Genomic DNA, 12,540 nt, shown 5'->3' with positions numbered 1-12,540 from the left:
GGAGCAGGCAACAGAGCCAGCTGCAAGCCCTGTCCTGCCAGCCAAGGTAGAGCCAGCCCCCAGCCCTTTTCTGTCAGCTGAGCCAGAGCCAGCAATAGAACCTGGTGCCATGCAGCTGGGAGAGCCATCAGAGTTGGAGAATGAGCCAGTTGCACAAAGAAGACAAAGGCAGCAGAGTGCTAAAAGGAGAAGTGCCTGCATTGTTGCTTGCTATGGCAGAAGACTCTGAGTGCTGGAGGCATCTGCTTCAGAGAGGACTGAGTCATCCCAGGATCCTGGCCCCATTAGCAGGGGTGTCTTACTTAAGTCCTGTCTCGGGAACAGCTTGGCCTGAGTGTACTTCCTTGTAAGCTCCATGTAGAAGAGGAGAAGAAGAGTTTGGATTTATATCCCCCCTTTCTCTCCTGCAGGAGACTCAAAGGGGCTTACAATCTCCTTGCCCTTCCCCCCTCACAACAAACAACCTGTGAGGTGGGTGGGGCTGAGAGAGCTCCGAGAAGCTGTGACTAGCCCAAGGTCACCCAGCTGGCGTTTGTGGGAGTGTACAGGCTAATCTGAATTCCCCAGATAAGCCTCCACAGCTCAGGCGGCAGAGCTGGGAATCAAACCCGGTTCCTCCAGATTAGATACACGAGCTCTTAACCTCCTACGCCACTGCTGCTCCCTCCCTGAGAGAGTTCCAAAGAACTGTGACTAGCCCAAGGTCACACAGCAAAAATGTAGGAGTGCGGAAACACATCTGGTTCACCAGATAAGCCTCTGCCACTCAGGTGAAGGAGTGGGGAATCAAACTTGGTTTTCCACTTGCTCTTAACCACTACACCACACTGTGATAGTTTGGTCCTGTTGGACATAAGCCAGCTTTTGGGGGGAGCCAGCTTTAAGGGCTTTTCATTAAATTAAGGATTCCAGGCTTTTCTGGCTATCTGTTCTGAATTACCCTGGATGTGGATAAATTCGTGGGAATCTCCCCTGTTGTAATAATTCAAATCCAGAAGGATCTTCCCCATTTTCTTTCTGTACCTTTGTATGGCTTTAGATAAAAGGAAACAGACAAGAAAAGGGAAATTCATTAAAGGAAACATTTAAATTTAACTGAAATTGCACTTATTGTTTTTAAGGACATTTTTGAATAAAAAATAATTATAGGAAAAAAGAACAGTAATGAAAAAAATCTTCTCTTGCTAGATCTGAAAGTCATAAATGAGGCTGCAATATTCTGAACACTTTCCTGGGAGTAAGCCTTAATGAATACTATAAGAATCACTATTAGGCAGGTAGAATAATCATCATGACGGTATCTAATACTCAACATGGTCATTTCTTAGATTACTTAAATCCAGAGATTAGAGCCATGAACAGACAAGACAGCAGTGGCGTAGGAGGTTAAGAGCTCGTGTATCTAATCTGGAGGAACTGGGTTTGATTCCCAGCTCTGCCGCCTGAGCTGTGGAGGTTTATCTGGGGAATTCAGATTAGCCTGTGCACTCCCACACACGCCAGCTGGGTGACCTTGGGCTAGTCACAGCTTCTTGGATCTTTCTCAGCCCCACCCACCTCACAGGGTGTTTGTTGTGAGGGGGGAAGGGAAAGGAGATTGTAAGCCCCTTTGAGTCTCCTGCAGGAGAGAAAGGGGGGATATAAATCCAAGCTCTTCTTCTTCTTCTCTACAAGTGTGAAAAGCCCCAGGTCTGCAAAAAATCTGACATCTTAAAAAAAGGAGACTTAAAAAAACCCCCAACATAATAGCAATAGCACCTCTAGTTTTAAGTAATGAGAGTTCTTTCAGTATTGCTAGCTGTAGCTTTAAATAATGAGGGTCCTTTCAGTATCGCTGGGCAGCCATCACAGTGTTGCCAACCTTGGCTAAACTTGGATTCTGTCATCAAAAGGAAAAGCCCTTTTTAGGGCTGTTTTGGTCTTAGAGCAGCAACTACCAGGCAACTTGATATCACCCAAGTTGCAGGACTCGCCCAGGCCCAACTAATTGCTGCTGTTCAACAACTGCCATTCCCACAAAAGCTGGTGTGAGGAAGTGTTTAACGTTTCAAATTAGAATCTGTGACGCCCAGATTCAAAGCCTCACTCTGACAAAGAAACTTGCTGGGTGACTTTTGACAGTCATACTCTCTAGCCCAGCAATTCCCAACCAGGGTTCTGTGGTACCCTGGGGTGCCGTGAGCAGGTCCCAGGGGTACCATGGCAACACTACCGGCCCCCCTCGCTTTTGTGGTGTCTCCCGCCGGCACCAGCAAAGACATGGAGCTGGCCCAGGAGGCAGGGCCTGCCACAAGGTCAGCAGCCACCCCACCCCCCTGTCAGTGCTTCCTTTCACTTTGGGAGGGGAAGGTGGGAGCGTGGAGGCAAGCAGGGGCACTGGGAGGGAAAGGTGGGGGGATGGCAGGGTTACTGTGAGATATGAAGAGTGAGGTCAAGGGTACCGTGATGTCGAAAAGGTTGGGAAACACTGCTCTAGCCTAATCTACCTCAGAGGGTTATTGTGAGGATAAAGTGGTGTGAGTTGCTTTTGGTTTCCATTGCAGAGGAAGGTTTGGGGTATAAATGAAGTAAATAATAAATATAGAAGAAGATGGGGCAGATAAAAGGTATATTATTTGGTGGATGGGAAGACAAGGAGGAATTATGAGCTACCCAAAACGAGAAATTGTGTATAAAGGTTCCTCACCATGCAACTGGGCCAAATCTGTCTGGTTGGTACCATGCAACCGTATCGACATCTGAAAGAAGACAGAGGCTTCTTCCGCACATGCAAAATAATGCGTATTCAAACCACTTTCACAACTGTTTGCAAGTGGATTTTGCCATTCCGCACAGCTTCAAAGAGCATTGAAAGCAGTTTGAAAGTGCATTATTCTACATGTGCGGAATGACCCAGAGATTGTGTCCTTTGGATATGACTAGGGAAGAGTCAAACTGTGGCATGGGCAACTTTAAAGGCTGCCCGTGTGTGTTGAGATTCATGTTGAAGCCAGAATTGGCTAATACTCGGTGGGCAAAGGGTAAAAAAGACTACAGATATTAATGAATCTCACATTTCCACTTCATAGCACAAGAACTGCTGCACAGCATCAAATGCAGTGTTTTTTTTTCCTTTTGTAGCAGTGTATGCAAGCAAGAGGGATCAATCTATAAACATTCTTCCCTCTGAGTATAAAACTAAGGCACTGAACATGTAGCAGGGGGTCATAATTTCAAGAAATGTATAAAAGGAAAGCAGCAATCCCAGTGAGAAAATACATTAGAGGCCCTAGGGAGTGTTTGCTGCTCGATTTATACATCAGCCCACTTGATGCCCCCACCTAAAGAGGTGATATTCAACCCTTTCCAAAACCATAACATTCTCCTATAACTACTTCATGATTTTATAAAATGACTGCTTGTAAATTTAATGCTGATGTGACAATTAAAAACTGTATTTGGTAGTGTCCGGGCTGGGACAGTTTTTTTTCTTTTAGACTATGAAGACAATGTATTGGTTACAAATACCTGTTTGGAGTAAGCGACAGGAAGGCTGCAGTAAATCTCAGTTAGGTTAAGGCCCTGAACCCATCTTAATGCACAGAAGCAAACCCTAGACCTCATCTTCTTTGATTTGAGATGCATCTATTTAAAATGGATGGGAATGTTGGGGTATCTTAAAGATGGTTTCAGTTTGGCATCAGGTTTCCAGAGGCCACTTTGGCCCCTTCCGCACATGCAAAATAATGCGTTTTCAAACCACTTTCACAACTGTTTGCAAGTGGATTTTGCTATTCCGCACAGCTTCAAAGAGAACTGAAAGCTGTTTGAAAGTGCATTATTCTGCATGTGCGGAATGAGCCTTTGTCAGGTATCAGTATGAGGTCCTCAAATTCGCAGGTGTATATAGGTGAGGTTATGAACAACAGCAACATTGGTAGCCATAGCTTTAAAAGGGGCTTGGACAGATTTATGGAGGAGAAGTCGATCTCTGGCTACCAATCTTGATCCTTCTTGATCTGAGGTTGCAAATGCCTTAGCAGACCAGGTGCTCCGGAGCAGCTGCAGCAGCAGGCCATTGCTTTCACCTCCTGCATGTGAGCTCCCAAAGGCCCCTGGTGGGCCACTGCGAGTAGCAGAGTGCTGGACTAGATGGACTCTGGTCTGATCCAGCAGGCTCTTTCTTATGTTCTTAACAACAACAAAACAAGGTTCTATTCAACAGGGTCCAGAAGGGCAGGAAGTATAGTGTAAAATGGGATAAGCTAAACTTCAGATGCAATGATGATAATTTAACACCCATAAAGATTAACAGTGCAATCCAAGGAGAGGGCAATTTCAGCCAGGAATAGTGCTGCCGCAGCATAGCCATGCTGCCTTCAGAGGGACTTTGGGTGGCATGGCCAACAGACAAAACAAGAGAAATCTCTGTCTGCCCATAAAACCCAGGTAACCAAATGATCACAGCACACTTTTTTGGCATCATGTCAGCTGCCAGTACTAGGCGGCCTTCTCAGGCTGAACACCCTTTGGAAAGCTGACTAAAGTCAGCCCTATCCCAGGGAACGCTCCCCTGGACCACCACTCCCAGTGCAGGTATGAGCTTCTGCAGCAAAAGAGTACTGTCATATGAGCAACTTCCACTGCTGATAAGAATGCCCCCCCCCCCCCCGCCAGCACATTTGCCCTTTACACTTGCATATGGCACATTCAATCAGTACACTCTTGCGCTGCATCCACAACAGTTCCCTCCCCGTCCGCCAGGACTGCTCAGTGCAGAATCCAAAATCCTTGTTAACATTTCAGGGAGTATCATGAAACTTGTTGATGAATTCTAATTCCACAGTTTCATAAGAACATAAGAACATAAGAACTAGCCTGCTGGATCAGACCAGAGTCCATCTAGTCCAGCACTCTGCTACTCGCAGTGGCCCACCAGGTGCCTTTGGGAGCTCACATGCAGGAGGTGAAAGCAATGGCCTTCTGCTGCTGCTGCTGCTCCCGAGCACCTGGTCTAAGGCATTTGCAATCTCAGATCAAGGCGAATCAAGATTGGTAGCCATAGATCGACTTCTCCTCCATAAATCTGTCCAAGCCCTTTTTAAAGCTATCCAGGTTAGTGGCCATCACCACCTCCTGTGGCAGCATATTCCAAACACCAATCACACGCTATGAAGAAGTGTTTCCTTTTATTAGTCCTAATTCTTCCCCCCAGCATTTTCAATGAATGCCCTCTGGTTCTAGTATTGTGAGAAAGAGAGAAAAATTTCTCTCTGTCAACATTTTCTACCCCATGCATAATTTCCAGGACTTCAATCATATCCCCTCAGACGCTTCCAAACTAAAGAGTCCCAAACGCTGAAGCTCTCTCCTCATAAGGAAGGTCCTCCCGCCCCTCAATCATCCCCGTTGCCCTTCTCTGTACTTTTTTCTATCTCTTCAATATCCTTTTGAGATGTGGCGATCACCAGAACTGAACATAGTACCCGCGCGGCTCACTCACGGCTTTATATAAGGGCATGACAACTTCATTATTATCAACTCCTTTCCCACTATCCCCAGCATAGAGTTTGCCTTTTCACAGCTGCCATGCATTGAGTTGACATTCTTACGGGAACTTACTCAACTAAGACTTCAGTCCTCTTCCCGGTCTGTGACTGATAGCACTGACCCTGTGCAGCTGTATGTGAAGTTTGGATTTTGCCCCATGTGCATCACTCTTACATTTTGCTACATTGAACTGCATTTGCCATTTCTGGAGCCCACTCACCTAATTTATCATGTCCGCTTTGGAGCTCTTCTAACCTTTGTGGTTCTCACCATCCTACATAATTTGGTATCATCTCGCAAACTTTGGCCACCACGCCACCCACCCCTCTACTTCCAGGTCATTTATGAATAGGTTAAAGAGCACTGGTCCCACACAGATCCTTGGGGACAATCTCACTCCCCCTACATCTCCATTGTGAGAACTTCCCATTTATACTCCACCCTTTGTTTCCTGTTCCTCAACCAGTTTTTTTAATCCATAGGAGGACTTCCTCTTATTCCTTCATTGCTGAGTTTTCAACAGTCTCTGGTGAGGAACTTTATCAAAAGCCTTTAAAATCCAAGTAGACAATGTCCACTGGTTCCCCCTTATCCACATGCCTGTTTACACCCTCAAAGAACTCTAGTAAGTTTGTAAGACAGGATTTGCCTCTGCAAAAGCCATGCTGATTCTCAGCAGGTCTTGCTTTTCACATGTTTAATACCTTATCTTTAATGATAGATTCTACTAATTTACCAGGAACAGATGTCAAACTGACTGGCCTGTAATTTCCTGGGTCCCCCCTAGACCCTTTCTTAAAGATTGGTGTGACATTGGCCATCTTCCAGTCTTCAGGAATGGAGGCAGATTTCAGGGATAAGTTGCATACTTCACTCTGAAGTTCCTCTTTGAAGTTCTTTCGTTGAAGAATGGCAGCGTTTAGGCCAGCAACCGTTTGTTGCAAAATATGATCATGCTCTAGCTTCCAAATATTGTCATGTTTAATGTCAAGTCTGTAGTCGTACCCACGAGGTCCCAGGGAAGAGACGACACGCGGAGATTTCATCTGGTGGAGAGAGCCAGCAAGCAGGAAGCGTGGGATCCCGTGATCCTGGCAACTCTGCCGTGCGCTCGCCCTTCACACCTTTTATTAGGGTTTCAATGGGGGCGTGTAAAAGGGGTCGGGCAGGCGGGAGAACGGGAGGTCGGGAGAGCGGGAGATCATCATGTGATGCATGATCTCATCGGGCTGCTACGTGCGGGAGGAAGCATCCATGTCTGGGCCTAAATCTTCACCTGAGGGCAGGAGCCTTTGTGTCCCTTTGTGTGGGACATCTGGTGACCGCGAGTCAGGCAGTTCATGACACGTGACTCACGGGGGAGCGGGGGTTGGGGGCGCGTGTGCGCCCGGAAGGCTGTAGCCGGCACCGGCATGCCTAGCACTCCTTCTACGGTTCTGCCGGGTTCGCGGGCTCACCCCTACATCTCCCCGTTTTTTATATTTTAGGAAGGAAGCCGAATTAGTTGGGGCAATTTAGGGGGATGCTTGCCTCCCCAGGGACTTACTCAAGCTGGCTGAGTTGTTTGTGCAGCATGAGGACCTGGTTGCGGCGCAGGGGAAAGTCAAGGGGTTTCTTACAGATGTTACAGGCAAAGGCAGATAATAATACCGAACAAGGCAAGATCCAACAACAAGGCACACAATCAAACCAATGAAGAATTGTACAATAGCACTTAACCATCCCCCCGGCAGCCAGCTCCAAAGGGCTGACCACCAATGAGGCAACACATCGTATTTCAAATTAGATACAACATCTTGTAACTCACGAACTTTCATATGAATCAAATGGGAATTATCAGAGAGATTAAAACAACACATATTATGTACATTCTCACAACCTTGGTGGTGCAGTAATAACAAGTAATCAATAGCGGCACGGACATTCAGAGTCGCCGACGAAGCTCTTTGTTGCTCGGAGGCCAGAGCATCCAGAGCGGTGGAGGTGGAATTAATGGACTTCGCAAGGGCACAGGCCAGCCGGCCAATAGTCTTAGCGTTATAGGTGGCGAGTCCGGGGACTCCCACCAGGGAGGTCGCGAGGGAAACATACTCGGCTTTGGAGAGAGCGACCGGCAGGAAGGGTCGAGGGAAAGAGTGGAGCGGGGACGGCGTTTGGGCTCCCGGGGTGGAGCCTGAGGCAGGACGATGGTAAGACGGCTAAGGCAACAAAGAGTTCCGGCAGAAAGGCGAGCGGGGATGTAGTTGAAGGTTCTCTCCCCGCAAGTCCAGAACCAGCCTTTAGGGAGGAGGATGTTCCCATATATGGGGGGAATGTCCTCAATATGCGTGCAGTAGTTCCAGTTGGCCGAAAGCCGGTGACTGGGCTCGCTAAGCTTCCTGTCCCGCCACATCAGCAACGCTGGGCGCAAGTGTTGGACCTGTGGTTGGCCACGGCTTCTGCGATGAGAGAAAGAGCGCCAGCGGGGAGGGTTTGGAACAACGGGTCCCCAATCGGGCGCTCATGGAGTACCGGGATGGACGAAGCGCTCATGAAAGGGCTCAGGCCCGACTTTTCCAGGAAATCTCCAGGGGCCTTTGCAGACAGGGAGTAGGCAGGAGCTTAGCAAGCTTCCCACTCGGTGATACTGGCCCAGGCAGAAGGATGAGACGCTGGCAGCGGCAGCTAACCGCTCCCAGATGTTGACTTGGTTGATCTCCAAAAGGGGGTGACCGAGCTGCCACCGGCAAGAGGCAGCAGAGCAGGCAGAGGATGGTGATTATGGAGCTTGCAGTGATGATCGCAAAGATGGCAGCGCATCCTCGGGTGTCTCGGGGCAGTTTTGTTGTCGCAGTTTCTCAAGCCCCGCCTGTCGTTGCCTCGACGCCTCCCCAAGTCATCTGGGTCCTCAGGTCGCTTTTGGCGCCCGCGGCGATTCCGTCGGGGCCGCGGGACCGGATCTTCCAGGGAGATCAGCTCCATCTCCGGGATCGGGTTGGTTTCCTTCTGGTGCCATTCCATGGGTTGGCTGGACATGGCGAAGCTGGAATCCACTGGAGACCTGTAGGGAGAGGGATTGAAGCATACCCCTTTCCCCCAGGTTAAGCGGGGGCACGGGCCCCGCCAAGCTTGGCCTTGGCCCTCGTGTGGGAGAGGGCCTGAGAGCAGGTTCGACTTGTTCGATTTCAATTCTGCAGGGGGGGCAGGCCATGGAGGCCCCACCTACCACTCCCCTTTCTTTAGTTTGTTTGGGCATGGGACAGGGGGTACGAAGGGCAGACAACTCCTATGGGGAGTTGGCTTCAAGGACGTCATCAGGATGCGTCAGAGCACTGGTCCGAGCCCCTAAGGATAGGGGGGGCGAGTGGACCGTCAAGGGATTGTGGGTATGCATATCTAATTTGTAGGACAAAAGGACTTTTGAGGATGCGTTCAGAGAAGGGGACGCGTCAGAAGAGCAAGACAATCACACATTTGGGAGTTGGTTTTTGGGACAAAGGACTGGGGGAGGTTCCCCCCTGGGGCAGGTACACTTACCGTGATCGTAGAGGTTGAGGCAGACATGGCGTTCAGAATTTGGGATCGAATTTGAGTATCTTGGGGAAATGCCGCCTGCCGAAACCACTCCTTAAGGGGCGGTTTCGGCTAAGCGCCTGGCCTTTAACATGATATTGATAGAGTTGCCAGGCGCTGGATAAGACGCCAAGCACCAGGTGACCACAACCCAAACAGGTTGTGAGTAGGTGCAGATGGCGGCGGCCTCCCCTTAACTTGGGGCCTGTCCTGGCAGTGCTGCGGTACCAGGACGGGCCCAGATTTTAATCCAGGGAGGGCCAGTCAGCCAATTGGCCCTCCCGCCTTTGCTGTTTGAAAAAATAGAACAAGTGAGGGAAAGAAAGAGGGTGTCCCAGAGCGAGAGCTCTGGGGTGGAGGTAGGAAACACAATCAAAGCTGGGGGGCGGGGATCTCAACGTGGCCAGCTGCTACCTGTTCTTCTTCTGGGTAGCGGCCATGGCGGGAGTGGATTTATCCATCCCAAACTAGGAAGCCGCTCTCCACCTGACCCATGAGAACCCTTCCCCACAAATTAACATGGAATTCCAAAACGATGGGGCGGGCCTGGAGCTGTCGCTCCAGCCCCGGACTGCGGACTGTGAGCTGATGGTGGCTTCGGCTCCTCGCCGGGTCTGCTTCCCCGCCCCCCCCCAAATGCGCCGCCAAGCTCTAGGTCGGCCACTGATCAGGCCACTCGGCTGCTCTTGATGACGGTTACGCCGGGCGCCGCGTCCACAAGTCCCTTGAATGGACACCCCTCTAAAGTGAGCTCCAGGTACGGGCAGGAGCTTCCGATGGGTGTTTCTTCCGCCGCTATGGTGGTGCCGGCTGTGCCTCGATGGCGATCTGGGCTCGTGGCCTGGGCTGAATCGGGCGCAGGCAGCATGTGGGGTAGGAGGATCTACGCCAGCGCAGCTGGTTCCACTGGGCAACTCCTGCGGGATGTTTGTCCACACCTGAATGTGAACGGCTCCTTGATGTGTAGAGTCAATGACTCCCGGAACGACAAACAGTCCCTGCTCAGCGGCGGAGGCTTTGGGCAAGACTAACCCAACGGCCTCCGGGGGGATGGGATCGCTGTACTGGGTTGGAACAACAAGGATCTCATTGGGAAACTTGAGGGAAAGAGGCTGGGTGCAGGAGAGGGAGATACCGCTGGGAGGAGGTGGTTTGGGTTCGGGTCTCGGCTCTCGGGGCTGATCTAATATTCTCCTCCTTGGTCCTGGGCTGGGGAGAGGCCCGGGTAAGAGTTTCCCGACAGGCACTCGCTTTTCCAATGGAAGCCCTCTCGGCATCGGGGCATTTGGTTCGGGGCTTTTCTGGAGGCCTTCGTCTCCCAGGGGGGAGCCCTCCTCCGTCGGGGTTGTAAGCCCCCCCACCGGGCGACCTACAGTCCCTCCGGAAGTGTCCCCGTCTGCCGCAGTTGAAGCACTCGCCTTGGGGCTGTCCCCGGGTGGTGGAGAGTGCCGCCATGCGAGGAGACTGGCCTGATGGGCGGAAGATCCCGATATCCTGGCAAGCCTTAAGCATGTCGGCCAGTTCGGGATTCTTCCCTAAGCCCGTGATCGCCCTGCAGTACCCCATGGAGGCGTTTCCTTTGGCGAAGCGCATGAGGAGCTCGTGGTGGGCTGTATTGTTGTCGACCTGTTCTAAAACTTCATGGAGCCTGTTCAGGAATTCAGTTAAGGTTCGGAGGCTTCTGTCGAACGCTGGAAAAGCTCAGGGTTGGCTGTCCCGCAGCGGGCACTCTTACAAACGCCTTGTAGGCTTAATTCCAGAGGCTTTACCTTAAGGGTATTCCTCCGGCAGGACGATTCGCGCTGGCCGGAAGGGCGGTAAGCCCTCGCAGCCATAAAGCTGCGCTGGGTAGTATAGGCACCGCCAGAGGCTGCTCCTCTGCTTATGCATTGTTGGCGGTACTCGGCCTCCAATACAATATATTTAGCCCAGTTTCAAGAGCATGTGCGGTTTTCTAGTCCTCCGGAACCATTACATGATTCCGTATGACCGCTTCCAGCATGCCTCTCACATAGGGGCTGGTGATCCCTCACGTCCCGCATTGCCTTGGCGAGCTCGGCGAGAACATTATAGCCTACGGGGCGATACTCGACGATCAATTGTTGACGGCGCCGTCCTCCCCCACGCGGTCAGTGTAGTGGGCTGGGCAGACGGGCGAGGCGATCGGCATCGTCTTCCGCCAGGGTTTCCTTCCTCTGCAGATCGTGGGTAATACTCTCTGCTAGAGTTTTGAAACTCGCTCCATTACGCGGCATTGACGGAGGTGCAGTGGCTTCGGAAACGGGAGGGGCGCATGGCAGCGCCATGAAGGCTGAGGCGGCCTGGCCGCCGAGCACGAGCGGGAGAGTTTGGAATGAGAGGAGGTGCCAAGTGAAACGGGAGTATGTACAGGCGTCCTGTTTTAGTGGATAGAGAAAAATTCCGGGCTTGAAATTGAAGGTGAAAGTGATCAAAGGGGAGGGGAGATCCATGGCAAAGACACCATGGACCTGCAGAACTGATACGTACATAACAATGTCTCCGCGTCCGCAGCAGCTACATCGGGCGCCGCGAGGGCTCTGCGCAGAGTGCTCTCAATGTTTTCCCAGTCCTTAAGATTGAATGTCCCCCTTTCTGGGTACCATGGACATTGCCTAACAATTTCCTCAACCAATTCGCCCAGCTCCCCTCTCTTTCCCGAGACCCTGCCAGCGTTTCGCCAGCGCTTTAAGCCGCTTAACGCAAGCTTGTCGTGCCATGCTTTTACAAGTTTCCATGCCAATGGGTTGGTTCGATCAGACGAGAGAGTGTCCAAGAACGCGGATCCCTGGCGCGCCGATCCAGCGGGATGGTCGGTACCGAGGGGGTGGGTCCCTGGATGCGCCGCATCCAGCTGACGCATCGGTACCGAGAAGCCCTTTCCCAGGCGTACGCGTAAGTCACGGCGGAGGTTCGAGGATTCCCGGGTTTCGGCAATTCAGCTTGTAGTCGTACCCACGAAACCCAGTGTTGAGACGATACGCTTAGATTTCATCTGGTGGAGAGAGAGCCAGCAAGCAGGAAGCGCGGGATCCCCTGTGATCTCTGGCAACTCTGCCGTGCGCTCGCCCTTCACACCTTTTATTAGGGTTTCAATGGGGGCGTGTAAAAGGGGTCGGGCAGGCGGGAGAACGGGAGGTCGGGAGAGCGGGAGATCATCATGTGATGCATGATCTCATCGGGCTGCTACGTGCGGGAGGAAGCATCCATGTCTGGGCCTAATCTTCACCTGAGGGCAGGAGCCTTTGTGTCCCTTTGTGTGGGACACCTGGTGACCGCGAGTCAGGCAGTTCATGACACGTGACTCACGGGGGAGCGGGGGTTGGGGGCGCGTGTGCGCCCGGAAGTCCGTGAGTCAATCGGCATGCCTAGCGCGCCTTCTACGGTTCTGCCGGGTTCGCGGGCTCACCCCTACAAAGTCTATAGCCCCTTCTGCACATG

General features: G+C 51.4%; 1 protein-coding gene across 1 annotated transcript in view; it reads right to left on the bottom strand.

The window, feature by feature from the left end:
* LOC125426214 (kinesin-like protein KIF17) overlaps window positions 1–11,251 on the bottom strand; it is a 23,897-nt gene extending 12,646 nt beyond the window's left edge. The window contains exons 1-3 of the mRNA XM_048484471.1: window positions 11,189–11,251; window positions 10,020–10,193; window positions 8,041–8,103 (exon numbers count right to left, since the gene is read on the bottom strand). Coding sequence (XP_048340428.1) covers window positions 8,041–8,103; window positions 10,020–10,193; window positions 11,189–11,251 — 300 coding nt within the window. The remainder of the gene's footprint in view (window positions 1–8,040; window positions 8,104–10,019; window positions 10,194–11,188) is intronic.
* Window positions 11,252–12,540: the final 1,289 nt, after the last annotated feature.

The sequence above is a fragment of the Sphaerodactylus townsendi genome, linkage group LG02 (assembly GCF_021028975.2).
Source record: "Sphaerodactylus townsendi isolate TG3544 linkage group LG02, MPM_Stown_v2.3, whole genome shotgun sequence".
Classification (NCBI taxonomy): domain Eukaryota; kingdom Metazoa; phylum Chordata; class Lepidosauria; order Squamata; family Sphaerodactylidae; genus Sphaerodactylus; species Sphaerodactylus townsendi.
This window is presented reverse-complemented; position numbering and strand designations above follow the sequence as displayed.